General features: G+C 35.0%; 1 protein-coding gene across 4 annotated transcripts in view; it reads right to left on the bottom strand.

Annotated features, from left to right (window-relative positions):
- The window catches only part of DYNC2H1 (dynein cytoplasmic 2 heavy chain 1), a 376,161-nt gene that overhangs the window by 60,677 nt on the left and 299,410 nt on the right, over positions 1 to 16,074 (bottom strand). For all 4 annotated transcript variants that reach the window (XM_064375367.1, XM_064375368.1, XM_064375369.1 and 1 more), the window contains one exon: positions 1,772 to 1,861. In XM_064375367.1, coding sequence (XP_064231437.1) covers positions 1,772 to 1,861 — 90 coding nt within the window. The remainder of the gene's footprint in view (positions 1 to 1,771; positions 1,862 to 16,074) is intronic.

Genomic DNA, 16,074 nt, shown 5'->3' with positions numbered 1-16,074 from the left:
GGTTACCATTCATGGCAAATTTAAAAAGTCCCTGTCCTTTTAAAAATAATAAAAAGAAAACAGTACCAAAAAGTACATGAAGTGGTAAATTATCACAACCATGCAATTATACAACAAACTTCAGAGCATTCCTATACTTTTCTAACATCACTGATAGACTTTCTCCCTTTCTTCCTTTCTTGTAGCATTTACTAATAGATTATGTCCAGGTATATATACACAGCAGATAGAAAGATGAGTAAATCAGAGTCCCTGCCAGATCCTTCTCTACCTGCTAATTTTAACCTCATTTCCAGATCTAGTACTTCTTTTTTCCTTCCAATAATCCTACAACCCAGAGAACAGGTTATAATAGAAGCCAAACAATTGCTCAAACGGATCCTGGTGTCTTCAAAGGAGTCCCATTTGTAGGCTGGCAAATAGAGTAAGAAGAGATGAAAAGATGAAAAGATGGAACCAGGGGAAGACCCCCTGGAGGAGATCTCTAAAGAGAGGAGAACAGAGTCAGTACGGAGGTCTAGGGATGAGCTTTCAATTGCATGAGGTCAACTTTTATATTAGAACAAAGAGGATGATGATGGCTTCAGACAAATCTGTAGATGAGAGAAAAGGGCAGGAATTTTCAAGTGGTCATATCTCACAGCTTGAATTTTCTTTATGAAGTAAAACATAAGGTGTTCTGCTAAGGAAAAGGGGAGTCGGTGACAGAATGGAGTCTTCAATAAAGAGTGACAGTTTGAAACATTACTGTGGAATACAGGAGCAGTGCTCAGGGCCCATCCAATACTGGACACTGTATCTGAAGTGTCAGTAGCAGAGCTCACCAGCCTGCATACAGACAGATACTAATCCAAGTTAAATGGTTTTGGAAAGGATGAAGCATAAACAAAAGTGAGTTAGGATACTGAAGATGCTAGAAAGAGAATATAGTTATATGCCATGAATTGCAGGCTGAATTGGCCAGATTCAGGAAAGAAAGTGACAGACTGGGAGAACACTGAGCAGGAAGAGACTGGAAAGTCCAGAGAATACGCAATTGAGAATGAAATGTGGCTGCTGTCAATAACATGTATGCTTAGGGGTTCAAAGGTGGAGCAGAGATGAGTGATGACAAGGTTAAAGATGTGAACAGCTTTGTGAATTTTTTTTTTTTTTAAAGCATGGATGAAGAGTGCTGTATTGAGAAGGACACAGATCAAGTTATTCATGTGACAGTAGCAGTTAGTGTGGATTTAAAAAAAGGCTCTTTGTGAGGCTGGTACAACAAGCCAAGGAAGACAGTGGAAAACCCACAAAGCTACCTTGTCTATATCAGCTAACCTGTATCATTTACTGTTCCTTTAAAAATACACTCTTTCTCTGTCTATATTATTCTTTATTCTGTTTTCCTGCTGTACCCAACTGGTTTTTTCTGAAAAATCTTGATCAATTTGAAAAAAGCTTTTTTAAAGGAGCTCTCAGAAGCAAACTAGTCACAGTGATGATTCAGTTTCAGTTACCATCTATGTGATCCATCTCTACTAAAATTGTAATTTTTTCTCTAAATTCTCAAAAATGATGAAAAGCCACAGTTAAGCAGAAGCACATACTTTTTTTTGTAAAAAAAAAAAATTGTGCTATATAAAAACAATGAATGGCAGAATAATGAATATATGGCATTTTGTGTGAAAAATCATAATATAATTCTCACTAGTCATTAGCACAATGGCTATCTATATAATACAATAGTTACACAGTCATACAACCCACTCAGTAAATAATTTAGTCTTACCTGTATTGCAACGGCACGGGCAACAAGACCTCTAAGGTATTGTAAGGGATCTTCTGGGCCTTCCCACTTGCTCTGCCATGCAAGAGGACACTGCAATTTGAAAAGGGTCAACATTAAGTGCACATATATGATACCACATATAAAAGACTACTAACACTAGTGTGATGGAGAAAAGTTTTGGCATAATTCACATATACATATGAAATTCATTCCATTAAGTTATGTCTGTTTTTCTTCGATCTCATTAAATTGAATAGCAGACACAGCATGAATTAATGTTTTTCTAAAAGGAAGTTTTTTTACAGTACAAATTCCTGAAAGAATAAAATGATGGAACTTAAACTGACATATAAAAAATAGTCAACCATGTTTTCCTGTAACAAGCAATATTTACTGCATAATGAAACTCAAATTTGACAAAACCATTTTAAAGGTGGTAAAAATTAAAAAACAACCAGCTTTGGTCCCTACAGAGTTTTTTAAAACTATAAATAGAGCAGTATAATCAAAACTTTATTCCCCAAACCACGTTGAGACATTTGAAACAAACAGAAAAAAAGGAGTACATTAAATTAAAAATAAATAAAACCCCTCTAAGAATAGCTGCCTACAAAAGTTATCTTTCTAATATCTGACCTTCCAATAAAGGCATTCTCCATTAATGTAGACTCTTTACTGTACAATTATTCTTTAAGTTCACATTCATTATAATACACCTTTTTGGTGAAGGTTTTCTGGATTTTCTAAATATTTTACAAATATCATGCAAACTTCTTAACATATTATTTTTCTGAAGTGTGGTAATAAGGAGAGAAAATCAATTTTATACCCCCAAACAGTGTCTGATTACATAGTTAAGAAACTACCATGGGCTAGAATATATCAACAACATATGAAAAATAGGAATTGTGGAAAATGGGAACTGTAAGATGACCAAATTTAGAGCAGGAAAGGACCTTAGAAAACATAGAATCCCTTTACTTTAGAGGAATAAAGTAAGCCTTCTTAGGAATGTGATAGATAAGTGCCAGAACTGTGCTTTGATCTAAAACAGGTGTAGTGATCTCGAAACATGACTGCAAATCCTTTGACACTTCTCTTGAGACTTGAGGTCTGTGCTCCTCTCTTCTAATACAGTGAAGTGATACTATGCCAGTTTCCAAATCTAGGCTATAAAAAATTGGTTGCTTATATTTCCTGCCTTTTGAGACTTTTAATCTTAGAAGCCAGTCACCATGCTGTGAAGCCCAAATTGTCTTTGGAGAAGCCCATGTAGAGATGAACAGAGACCCCCAGCTCCCAGCCAGCACCAACTTGCCAACCATGTAAGTGAGCAGTGTGAAGGAGACAAGCTTTCTCCATCAAGCCGTAGTAAATTTCAGACTTTTAAGCTAAAACTGAGTGCTTTTTTTAAAAATAGGATTTTAAGCTAGCAAGTTTTAGTGACATTTGTTCTGCAGCAAGACAACTGATAACTATTTTGATACACCAAAGGTGGGCTGCTGCCTTAACAAAATCCTGAATCATACGGCATTGGACTTGAGACTAGGTGGTGGGCTGAAGCTGGAGGGATCTTTAGGAGAATGTAAGTGAAAACTGAAGGACTTCTAGGAGAATACTACTGAAAGCCTAAGGAGCTTTGAGGTCTCCAAAAAAAGGAAGGAAAAATCTCAGACAACCCTCTTTGTTAAACAATAGGGCTTCAATAAATCTTAAGGGTGTTGTCCCACAGTGGACACAAAATAAGCCTAAGATAGAAAGACTTACCTTGAAAAGATTTGAGGTTGTGGTTTTTGTCTAATGGAGTGCTCAGTGAGATTCATAGCGAAATCCCAGTTTTAGAAAAACTGTTCTGGTGTAAACTATCAGTTTAGGATTAAAGGGTAGGAGAGGGTGCAATTAAAAGAGAACTTGGCTCCAGGGCTTCTATGGGCAGGAAGCAGACTGAGAAAACTACTCAGCTGCAAACATGAGCTACATTTTATTGAAATGTATGGATAATTCAGAGGTTAGAATCAAGAGCTCAGAGGGTAAAGCCAAGAGCAATTAATAACCATTCCTGGGAAACAATACAAAATTCTAATAAAGGAACTGGAAACACGAACTTGCTTGGATTTCAGAATTGCTAAGGACATGTTAGCCTCCTATTCTTCCTCCACCCTTTTTGAATAGGAATGTTTTTGCAGTTACCCTATGCCTGTCATGCCATTTTATATTGGTTTTAAAGGGAACAGGTAACTTGTCTCTGCAGTTCACTGGTCTTTGGATGGGAACCATAGTTAAGCAGCTATTTTTGAGATCAGACTCAAATAGCCTCATCCATACCTTCACCTGATTTAAATGGCAATCTTATCCCTTTAGCCTCAGCCTGATCCAGTAATGAAATGAAACATGTAGCGGAGTTTGGGAGGAGACAGCTTTATTTTGCATGTGGGGAAATTAAAGTAATTTGTGCCTAGAGGGCAGACTATGGCAGTTTTTAAACATGACTCCTAAATTATTTGACACTCCTGTCACTCACAGTTGACCAACAGCCAGCCCATGAGAAACCCAGGAAGATGAGTCTTGTGAGAAACCCTGAGCCAGAATACTCAGCTAGACCACGCCTGGATTCCTGACCCACAAAAGCTGAGATATAATCAGTTTCTATTGTTTTATGCTACTAAGTCTTAAGGGAATGTATTATTCATCTATAGATAGTTGAGAGTTACCAATATCATTGCCAAGTGTGATACATTAATTCAATAAATGTTTAAGTTATTATTCATCCATTCAGCAATTATTTACTGTCTACAATGTGCAGGTGTTATTAACATAAAGTCCTTGCTATTGTGGCACTTATGTTTTATAGGGGGATAGATAATATTTACTATATTAAAAAATTTCATAGTGAAATATGCAGAGAATTAAAACATAATAGGTGATATAATAAAAATGATATGATAGTGATGCATGAGAAGAATAAAATAAATAAAATATAGTCTTTAAAGAAAATTAAAAACCAATACAGGAGATATGAAGCTGAAGTTCCTTGTGGTGCTTTATGAATAAATTATGTATGATGTTATTAAAATTCAAAGAAAAAAACAATTCAATCAAGGAAGTCTTTAAAAAAGAGGTAGCTTTTAAGCTATGCCTTGAAAGTTGTGTTAGATTTGCACAACGGTAAAATGAATTGCAGGAATTTTTTTCAGCTAACATTTATTGGGTGCTTATTACATGTTAGGAACTATGGAGAGTGCTTGATATACACCACCTCATACATTCCTCAAAATAATCCTCAGAAGTGTACTATTAGATAAGTGCAAAAGTAACTGCAATTTTTATAATGTTAGAATTTGCTGTTTGATATTGAAATATATTCCTAAATATGGTTGTTATACATCATTTTAGTGAGCTTTTCTCACTTTATGTTTTTTTGCTAATGACTTATTGCTTGCTGTTTATGTTTATTTTAGACCATGGAAATGATGTTTGGCAAAAAGCAAATTCAAGCGATTTTCCAGTTTGAATTCAAAATGGGTTATAAATCAGTGGAGACAACCGGCAACATCAACAACATACTTGGCCCAGGAACAAGGAACATACAGTGCAGTGGTGGTTCAAGCAGTTTTACAAAGGAGATCCTTGAAGATGAGGACATAGTGGCTATTGGAAGCTGGCAACAACCAACTGAGAGCAATCATCCAAGTTGATCCTCTTACAACTACAGAAGTAGCAGCAGAACTCAAAGTCAACCATTCTATAGTCGTTCAGCATTTGAATCAAATTGGAGAGGTGAAAAAGCTTGATAAGAGGATGCCTTATGAGCTAACCAAAAGATCGTTGTTTTGAAGTGTGTCTTCTCTTACTCTACGTAACAACAAACCGTTTCTCAATCAGATTGTGATGTATGATGAAAAGTGCATTTTATATGAGCTAAGAGATGATCAGCTCAGTGGCTGGACCAAGAAGCTCCAAAGTACCTCCCAAAGCCAAACTTCCACCCAAAAAAGGTTGTGCTCACTGTTGGTGGTGCTCTGCTGCTGATCAGATCCACTATAGCATTCTGAATCCTGGCCTAACTATTACACCTGAGAAGTATGCTCAGTAAATCACCGAGATGCACTGAAAACTGCAATGCCTGCAGCCAGCATTGGTCAACAGAAAGGGCCCAATTCTCCTCCACGACAGTGCCCAACTGCAAGTTGCACAACCAATACTTCAAAAGTTGAATGAATAGGGCTACGAAGTTTTGCCTCATTTGCTGTATTCACCTGACCTCTCGCCAGCTGACTATCATTTCTTCAAGCATCTCAAAAACATTTTGCAGGGAAAACACTTCCACAACCAGCAGGATGCAGAAAATGCTTTCCAAGAGTTTGTTGAATCCCGAAGGACAGATTTTTATGTTACAGGAATAAACAAATGTATTTCTTATTGGCAAAACATATAGATTGTAATGTAATGGTTCCTATTTTGATTAATAAAGATGTGTTTGGGACTAGTTATTAATATAACTTAAAATCTGTGCTCCAAAACTGCAATTACTTTTGCACCAACTTAATATAATTTTCATTTTACAGAGGAGAAAAATGTAGACAGAAAGAGAATAGCATGCTCAAAAATCACAGAGCTGGTAAATGGCAGATCCAGGATGTAAACCCCCAAGTAACTTGGCTCTAGAGTACATATCAACACCAATATTGTCTTCAATATATTTAATAATTCTATAATGATTTATACATATTAAACCATTTGATATTCAATATAAGATAATTATGTATTGAGAATTTTATAATGATGGGTAAACTAAGGCTTAGAGTAAGTTCAATCTTAAAGTTTTGTGTTTTTTTTTTTTTAAATAACTAAATGATAGAGAAGTTGAATCCAGGTCTAACCCTAAATGTAACCTCTTTTCACCAACCCATGCATTTCATGAAAAATGTCACAAAAGCAGAATCGGATGTAACTAGGGTGTTCATTTGTTAATTCATTCTCTCTCAAATATCTATTAATTAAGTGATTCTGCAGCAAGCTTGAGTAAATAGCTATTTGCCAATCATCCGTTAACTGCTAGGGATACTAAATCAAAACATAATCCTTGTCTACAAAAGCTTGTGACAGGGAAATAGACAATAAAGGAGACAGCTATGGACGATAAATTGAGTTCCCTAAGAGCAACAAGCATTGTGATTGTGAACATGAAGATCGAGTATATCAAGTTCAAACTGCATAGAATGCCAAGAGTCAAGAAAACCTTTCTGGTGGAGATCACGTGAGTCTCAAAGGGCAAATGAATAGTCTTTACCTGAATATCTATAATGGTCAGATAAAGAAAGACAGCAGGGAAAGGAAGAAGCATTAATAAAGAAGACCTGAGAGAACTGGGTTGATGAATTAAGGATGAGACCATAAAATGTGTGGTCATTTACACTAAGGAATTCAAATTTTATCTGGAAAGCAATGCGAAAACTAAATTAACCTTTAAGGGAGAAAGTAACACAACAAATTTGGATTTTATAAAGATTACCCTAGCAGAAATGGGAAGAACAACATTAGTAAGATGAAACTGCAATCAGGAAGGTGAGTTAAGAATGTATAGTAATATTCTAAACATGAGACAATGAAGACTCATGTGAAAATGAGAATAAGAAAGATAATGACAGCAAACACTTTTAGAGCACTTACAGGCACTGTTACACGTATTGTATCTACATTAACACTTTTATGGCAACCCTCTGAAGTGGGTACAATTATTATTACCATTTCAAACATCTGGACACTGATGTAGAAAAAGTTTAGGTGACTTGCACAAAAAGACATTCTAGTACAATCTTGGATGTTTTAATTTCCACTCTACAATCTTAATATGTTTATTGTATGAACCTTAAAAAATGGCCACTTGTAGGAATTTTCCTCCCTTCTCTATTTAATGATGGAATGACTTATACTATTGACAAATACCACTATCCCACTGGTAAAAATAATAGATTGTTTCTCAAATAGGAGTGCAATACCAGTAATCCATTATCTGCAGACTGTTGAAGTTAAACCAACATTGGATTTTAGGTTTTGAAAATGTCAGAAGAACTTTCATTTGATTGTAGCATATCACAGTGCCTGAAACTGGGAGACAGCACTATAATTGTAATTTGTTTCAAACACTAGCAGTTGCACAAGGTTTTCATGATGTGTGAAAAAGGACTCAGTTTACAATTTTAAAAAAGAGAAAGAAAAAGAGAAGAAAGAAATTCAGCGAGGTCACTATAATTTCAATTTCATATGAAATGATTAACAATAGATACAGCTTAAGATTATCACTAACTCCTACACTTGCCATAATTTACAACTCTATACAATTAATTGAAATAACTAAACCTATTTCACAAACATACGTAATTAGAAATTTATATTTCAGCAGGATAAAGACAAGCTCCAGAGTGAAACAATTCAATAGTAAGAGAGCCCTTACCATCTATACTTAAGAGGAAGTACAACACAGACAATGAGTAATTTGTGATGAAAGAGCAGGTTCCAGTTTAATCTTAACAAGACCTTTGTTCAGCTCCATAGGTATATCATAGTATTTCTGTAGCGTTCAGTTTTTTTCAGTCAATACAAAAAAATTATAAAATGGCACGTGAGCAAACTAAGAACTTTCAGATCTAAAAGGTTTATTTAATTGAATGACTCTCTTTTTAAATACGAATCATTCTTTGAATTTATGTTTTTCCTTCTCAAAGAGGATCTTCTATTACTTGCTTTCTATGAAAAACCTCGGTTTTTTTCCTTTTTTTTTGAGACAAGGTCTCACTCTGTCGGCTGGAGTACAGTGGCATGATCACAGCTCACTGCAGCTTAGACTTCCTGGGCTCAGGTGATCCTCCCACATCAGCCTCCTGAATAGCTGGAACTACAGGCATACACCACCATACCTGACTAATTTTTGCATTTTTTGTAGAGGCAGGTTTCGTCATACTGCCCAGGCCAGTCTTGAACTCCTAGGTTCAAGCGATCCACCTGCCTTGGTCTCCAAAAGTGCTAGGATTACAGGCATGAGCCACTGAGCTAAGTCAGGTTTTTTCAATTAAAAAAATAAAATGCTTGTTATCTTAAGAGGTTACACTGTTATAAAAAGAAAGGTGGAAGCCACTCACATCTATCGATGGATAAACGGATAAACAAAATGTGGCATATACAAATAATAGAATATTATTCAGCCTTAAAAAATTTTTGACATATGCTATAGCATGGATATTCCTTGAGGACATTATACATAGTGAGATAAGACAGGCACACTAAAACAAATACTATTATTATTCTACTTAAATGAGGTACCTAAAGAACCGGGATTCATAGTGACAGAAAGTAGATGGTGGTTGCCAGGGGTTGGGGAAGGGGTGGATGGGAGCTGTTGTTTAATGGGACAGAGTTTCAGTTTTTCAAAATGAAGAGTTGTGGCAATTAGCTGTACAGCAATGTCAATGCGCTTTACACTACTGAACTGCATATTTAAAAATGGTTAACATAGACATTTTATGTAATGTATATTTTGCCACAATAAAATAAAAACTTCATTGGGAAAAGGTGAAGAAAGACTACTAATTTCCTTCTGTGAATTTTTGCTAGCTATCACTGTGTGCTGGACAGTTTTTGTTATTTATATTGATCTCACTGAATATGGACTGTGTACTATTCATTTCTCCTATCTGCAGAGTGTGGCATGCTATAAAGAACCCATGGTAAATGGGCAATAAATATTTGCTAAATGTTACTTATGTCATCCAATTGCAAGCTTTTTCTTATCTAAACTCTCCCTTCCTCCCCTCTTTCAGATATTCTGAAAAAATAAATAGCTAATATCATAGAGAGACCATATATCCATTTGACTAATGATGCTTGTTGTTCCAGAGTTCCATTCAGGTAACAAGCCGTTTTACTCTAACAGGGTCCTCAGATTAAAGGTTGTTTTTGGGTGTGTCTGTGAGGATGTTTACAGAAGAGATTAGTACTTAAGACTGAATTATATATATATACTTACATATATGTTTATGTATGCTTTTTATTTATATATATTTATATTATAATCTAGTGGTTCTGTTTCTCGGAAGAACCCTAGTACAGTGGAAAATAAATTCAATTCAAAATGTGTTCACTTTAAAAAAAGTTATTTAGTTAATATCTGCTATGGACTGAACGTGTGTCCTCACAAAATGCATATGTTGAAATCTTAAGTGTGATGATATTAGGAGGCAAGGCCTTCGAAAAGTAATAAGGTCATGAGAATGAAGCAGCCCCTCATGGTGGGATTAGTGCCCTTGTAAAAAGATATGAGAGGGCTTCTTTCCCCTTCTACCCTCCACAGTGTGAAGATAAAAGAAGAAGATGGCTATCTGTAAACTTTCATCAGACACCAGATCTGCCAGCCCCTTGATCTTGGACTTCCCAGCTTTCAGAACTATAAGAAATGTCTGTTATTTAGGCCACCTATAGTATTTTGTTGTGACAGGATTTGTCTAAGACAGCATTCGTCTTTTAAAATATAAATAGATTGTACTATCTGCAGCATGGTATACATTAAGAATACTTATAGTGAAGCTTAGCTCTGGGAAAGACAAAGGTAAGTTTATCATTAAATGTGGTCAGCAAGTAAAATGATAATCTGTAAAATTTCTTTCATCTAGTAAAATCCAATGAAACTACATTGAATGTATAATTTCCATGAAATGTATTGAAATAATATTTAATAAGATGTCTTCATGCTTTTACATTCCTTGAGAGTTTTAAAAATTGTGGATTATTTCTACATTGTTTTCTGTGATACATTCATTGTTATCTGTGATACATTCATTTCTACATTGTTTTCTGTGATACATTCATGTTGGCATAGTTAAAAGTATGTCTGTATGTAGGCATGTTGGGGTTAAAATAATTTCTATCAATATTTTCTCAAAAATTTTTACCAAACATACATCAAGAGCAGAGTTAAATGAGCTCTGTGGATTTACATTAAAATTTGATCTATAAACACTATAAAGCTAATTGTATTGAGTTTTGATTTCCACAATTTAGCACACTAACCATGTTAAATGAGCCATAATAAGAAACAAAGTCATCACATTTACGAATTTTTTTTTTTTTTTTTTTTTTTTTGAGACGGAGTTTCGCTCTTGTTACCCAGGTTGGAGTGCAATGGCGCAATCTCGGCTCACCGCAACCTCCACCTCCTGGGTTCAGGCAATTCTCCTGCCTCAGCCTCCTGAATAGCTGGGATTACAGGCACGCACCACCATGCCCAGCTAATTTTTTGTATTTTTAGTAGAGATGGGGTTTCACCATGTTGACCGGGATGGTCTCGATCTCTTGACATCGTGATCCACCCGCCTCGGCCTCCCAAAGTGCTGGGATTACAGGTGTGAGCCACTGCGCCTGGCCATTTACGAATTTTTATATAGAATTTATTTAAAATGACTACTAATGCAAAATGGCACAAAATATTTCAATAGTAACTATTCATTTCATTTGGTATGAGTGGCTATTAATATAAATTAGAACATAAAACAATTACTGAGCCAGTTGCACTAATTTCTGGGCATTAATGCAACCAATCAATCAAATGCTTAAGGTGAAACAAACTTGGGTTCAAGCTCATTAGTTTATCTTTGATACTAAATTAGCCAGCTATTAATTGAAGTACAAACTATATAACAATCATCAGTTTAGCCACAGATTTTGTGTGTTTATATGCGTGGATGTTGAAAAATCTTGCAAATAGTCTTCCAAGCTAACATAAAAGTTCCATAAATAATTTCTAAATTAAATGGAATTTTAGGATCTAAATAGTATTTTGAACTTGTATGGGGTAAAATCAAAATATAACTAAAAACTATTGACAATATTTTCACTCTCAAAAGTTTGTTTCCATTTATAATCATTCAGTCCTACCCCCACCAACTAATTTCCAGACAACTGCTGGTCTGTTAATGCATATAAGTTTGAATTTTCTAGAATTATGTATATAAGTGAATTTATATATAGTATCATAAATATTAGACTTTCAACCTTTTTTTTTTGCTCTATATAATTATTTTGAGATTTATCCAGGAATATGATTGAACCAGCTCACAAAAGCTAGTGAGAGCCAAGTTTTAACATTTTACAAATTATGTGTTTGTTGTTGAATAGCCATTATTTTAAAAGCTATCTAAATTTACAATTAAATTTTATTTTAAAAAGTTAACAAATATTCAAACCTCATCTCTTCATAATTATTTTACAATTTTTATCATATTGTGTCCCCTCAGAGGTCTTGTTGAAAGCTAATTACTAATGGTATTTGGAGGTGGGACCTTTGGAAGAAATTAGGTTATGAGGGTGAAGGTTATGAGGCTTCACCCTCATAAATGGGATTAATGCTCTTATAAGAAGAGGTTAGAGAGCTAGGCTCACTCTTTCTACCATATGAGGATACAAGGAAAAGCTGGCTGCCTGCAATGTGGAAGAAGGCCATCATCAGAACCCAACCATGCTGGCACCCAATCTTAGATTTCTCAGCCTCCAGAACTATAAGAAATAAATGTTATTTAAGCCACCCAGTTTACCATAATTTGTTATAGCAACCTGAATAAAGAATGGTATTTACTGAAGTTGGGCCAGGTGGCATACACCTGTAATCCCAGCACTTTGAGAGGCTGAGGCAAGAGGATTGCTTGACCCCAGGAGTTTGAAAACACTCCAGTCAATATAGTGAGGACCTATCTCTGCAGGAAATTTAAAAAATTAGCCTGGTGTGAGGATCTATTGAGCCCAGGAGTTGGAGGCTGCAGTGAGCTGGGATTGTACCACTGCACTCCAGCCTAGATGACAGAGTGAGACTGTCTCTACAAAAAGAAAATTGGTACATGGATGGAAGAAATATTATAAAAAATAGTTTTCTACCAAGGATCTCTTCCCAACTTCACATTCATTGACCTTATATTGGTAACTTGAAATCAGCCATGGCAGGAACATTTGTACCATGGAAATGAGCAAATGCTATAGATAAAGACTCCCTCCTGTTACTTTTTTTTTTTTTTGAGAGCCAGTTGTTAAGCATTTGCCAGCAACTGGCAAATGCTGGCAAATTTCCACATGAACACTGGGTTTATCCATGTCATTGCAGTATCAAATAAATCAAATCATAAGTCACTGTTTGTATTTCTGAGTAGCATTCCAATTTAATGGATATAACAAAAATTTGTTTATCATTTCATCTATTGAATGTTGGGTTGTTTCTAGTTTTTGACTCTTAAAAATTAAGTTGCTTTGAACATTCACAAATAAGTATTTGTACGGCACATGCTTTCATTTCTCTTGGGTAAATATTCATGAGTGATATAGTGGGCTAATAATATACGTTTAACTTTATAAGAAAAAGCTAAACTATCAGCAATATCTGAAAGTTCAAGTTGTTCCTCATCCATATCAACACCTGATAGCATTTGGCTTTTTAAGCTATAACCCAATCAAGCTAGTGTACAAGGTTGTCTCGTGATTTTTTTAAAAAGTTGTTTTTACTAATATATAATATACCAGCAAATTCTCCCCTCTATAATGGATAATTTAGTGGGTTTTAATATATTTACAAGGTTATACAAGCATAACCAGTAATTCCAGAATATTTTCATCAATCCCCAAAAATACTCTGGATTCATGCAGTCACTCTCCATTTCCACATGAACAAAGGACGGTTTTCTATTTACTTAGTAGTCTTTAATTTCTTTCAATGATGTTGTATAACTCTCAGTGCACAAGTCTTGCTCTGCTTTTGTTAAATTTATTCCCACTGATTTAATTCTTTTCAATGCTATTATAAGTAGAATTAAGTTCCTAATTTCATTGTGAATAGTGTGAGTGCCATATACTAGGATTCATTGCTATTATATAGAAATACAACTGGTTTTTATGTATTGATATTCTCATTGCAGTTCTGATATCCCTAATGACACCTACATTTTTATGTGTTTCTTTCCCATCCACATGTCTTAATAAAATATCTATACAAATCTTCTTTTTTAGATTTTTATAATTGACATGTTTGCCTTTTCATTACTGAGTTTAAAACAATGATTCTAGATACAGGCTCCTTTGTTAGGTATATGTCTTGAAATTACTTTCTCCTGTTCTGTGGCTTACTTTTCACTTTTATAAGTGAAAGTAAGTCTTTTAAAGAGAAGGTTAAAATTTTGATGAAGTCCAATGTATCTAATAGTTCACTTTTGATATCCTATTTAAGAAATCACTGCCAAACACAAAGTCACTAAAATTTTTCCTATATATTTTTTGTTGTTTTATTAATGTTTATGATTACTTTGGGAATAATTTTTGTATGTTTAAAGATACAGTTGCAGTTTTTATTTTTTGCTTTTGATCATTCATTTACTCTAGAACCATTATTAAAGAGATTTTCTTTTACTTATTTAGTTGCCTTACCCTATTGGTGAAAATCAACTGATTATATATTTCTGGGTCTACTGGATTCTTATTCCATTGCACTAATCTCCACTGATTCCTCCCATTCCATTGATCCATTCCAATCCATTGACTAATGGATTCCATTCCACTGATCTTCATTCCATTAATCTCCCTTCCATCCCATTGATCTCTATATCTGTCTTTATGCCAGTAACATAGTATTTTGATGACAATATCTTCATAATGTTTGAAATTACAAAGTGTAAGACCTTCTATTTTTTTCTCCTGTTTTCAAAAAAGGGTCTACAGTAGACCCTTTGCATTTTTGCAAAAAAAAAAAAAATTCGGACTTTTAGTTTTTTCTTCACCTTTTAAGTTCAGGGTACATGTGCAAGATGTGCACATTTGTTACATAGGTAAACGTGTGCCATAGTGGTTTGCTGCACAGATCATCTCATCATCTAGGTATTAAGCCCAGAATCCATTACCTATTCTTTCTGATGCTCTCCCTCCCGCTAACCACAATCCCCTGACAGGCCCCAGTGTGTGGTGTTCCCCCTCATGTGAACATGTGTTCTCATCATTCAGTTCCCACTTACAAAAGAAGATGTGGTATTTGGTTTTCTGTTTCTGTATTAGTTTGCAGAGGACAATGGCTTCTAACTCCATTCATGTCCCTGCAAAGGACATAATCTTGTTCCATTTTGTGGCAGCATAGTATTTTCATGATATGTATGTACCACATTTTCTTTATCCAGTCTATCACTGACAGGCACTTAGGTTGATTCCATGTCTTAGCTATTGTGAATAGTGCTGTAATAAACATACATGTACATGTATCTTTATAATAGAATGAATTACATTCCTTTGTGTATATACCTAGTAATGAGATTACTGGGTCAAATGGTATTTCTGCCTCTAAGTCTTTGAGGAATCAAAACATTGTTTTCCACAATGGTTGAACTAATTTACACTCCCATCAACAGTGTAAAAGCATTTCTTTATCTCCACAACCTCGCCAGCATCTGTTGCTGTTCTTTTGACTTTTTAGTAATAGCCATTCTGACTAATGTGAGATGGTATCTCATCGTGGTTTTGATTTGTATTTCTCTAACGATCAGTGACGTTGAGCTTTTTTTTCATATGTTTATTGGCCACATTTATGTATTCTTTTGAGAAGTGTCTGTTCATGTCCTTTACCCACTTTCTAAATGGGGTCTTTTTTTTTTTTGTCAATTTGTTTAAATTCCCTGTAGACTCTGGATATTAGACCTTTGTCAGATGAATACATTGCAAAAATCTTCTCCCATTCTGTAGGTTGCCTGTTCACTCTATGATAGTTTCTTTAGCTGTGCAGAGCTCTTTAATTTAATTAGATCCCAATTGTCAGTTATTGCTTTTGTTGCAACTGCCTGTGGCACTTTCATCAAGAAATCTTTGCTGATGCTTATGTCCTGAATGGCATTGCCTAGATATTCTTCTAGGGTTTTTATAGTTTTGGGTTTTACATTTAAGTCTTTAAGCCATCTTAAGTTAATTTTTGTATAAGCTGTAAGGAGGGGGTTCAGTTTCAATTTTCTGCACATGGTAACCAGTTAGCTCAGTATCATTTATTGAACAAGGAATCCTCTCCCCATTGCTTGTTTTGGCAAGTTTGTTGAAGATCAGATGGTTGTAGATGTGTGTCTTATTTCTGAGCTCTCTATTCTGTTCCACTGGTCTGTGTATCTGTTCTTGTACCAGTACCATGCTATTTTGGTTACTGTAGCCTTGTAGTATAGTTTGATGTCAGGTAGTATGATTCCTTCAGCCTTGTTCTTTTTGCTTAGGATTGTTTTGGCTATTCAGGTTCTTTTTTGGTTCCATAT

This window comes from Aotus nancymaae, unplaced genomic scaffold (assembly GCF_030222135.1).
Source record: "Aotus nancymaae isolate 86718 unplaced genomic scaffold, 86718_ANA_hifiasm-v0.15.2.pri h1tg000012l, whole genome shotgun sequence".
Taxonomy (NCBI): Eukaryota; Metazoa; Chordata; class Mammalia; order Primates; family Aotidae; genus Aotus; species Aotus nancymaae.
Note: the sequence above shows the minus strand (reverse complement) of the source record. Positions and strands in the feature narration are given on the sequence as shown.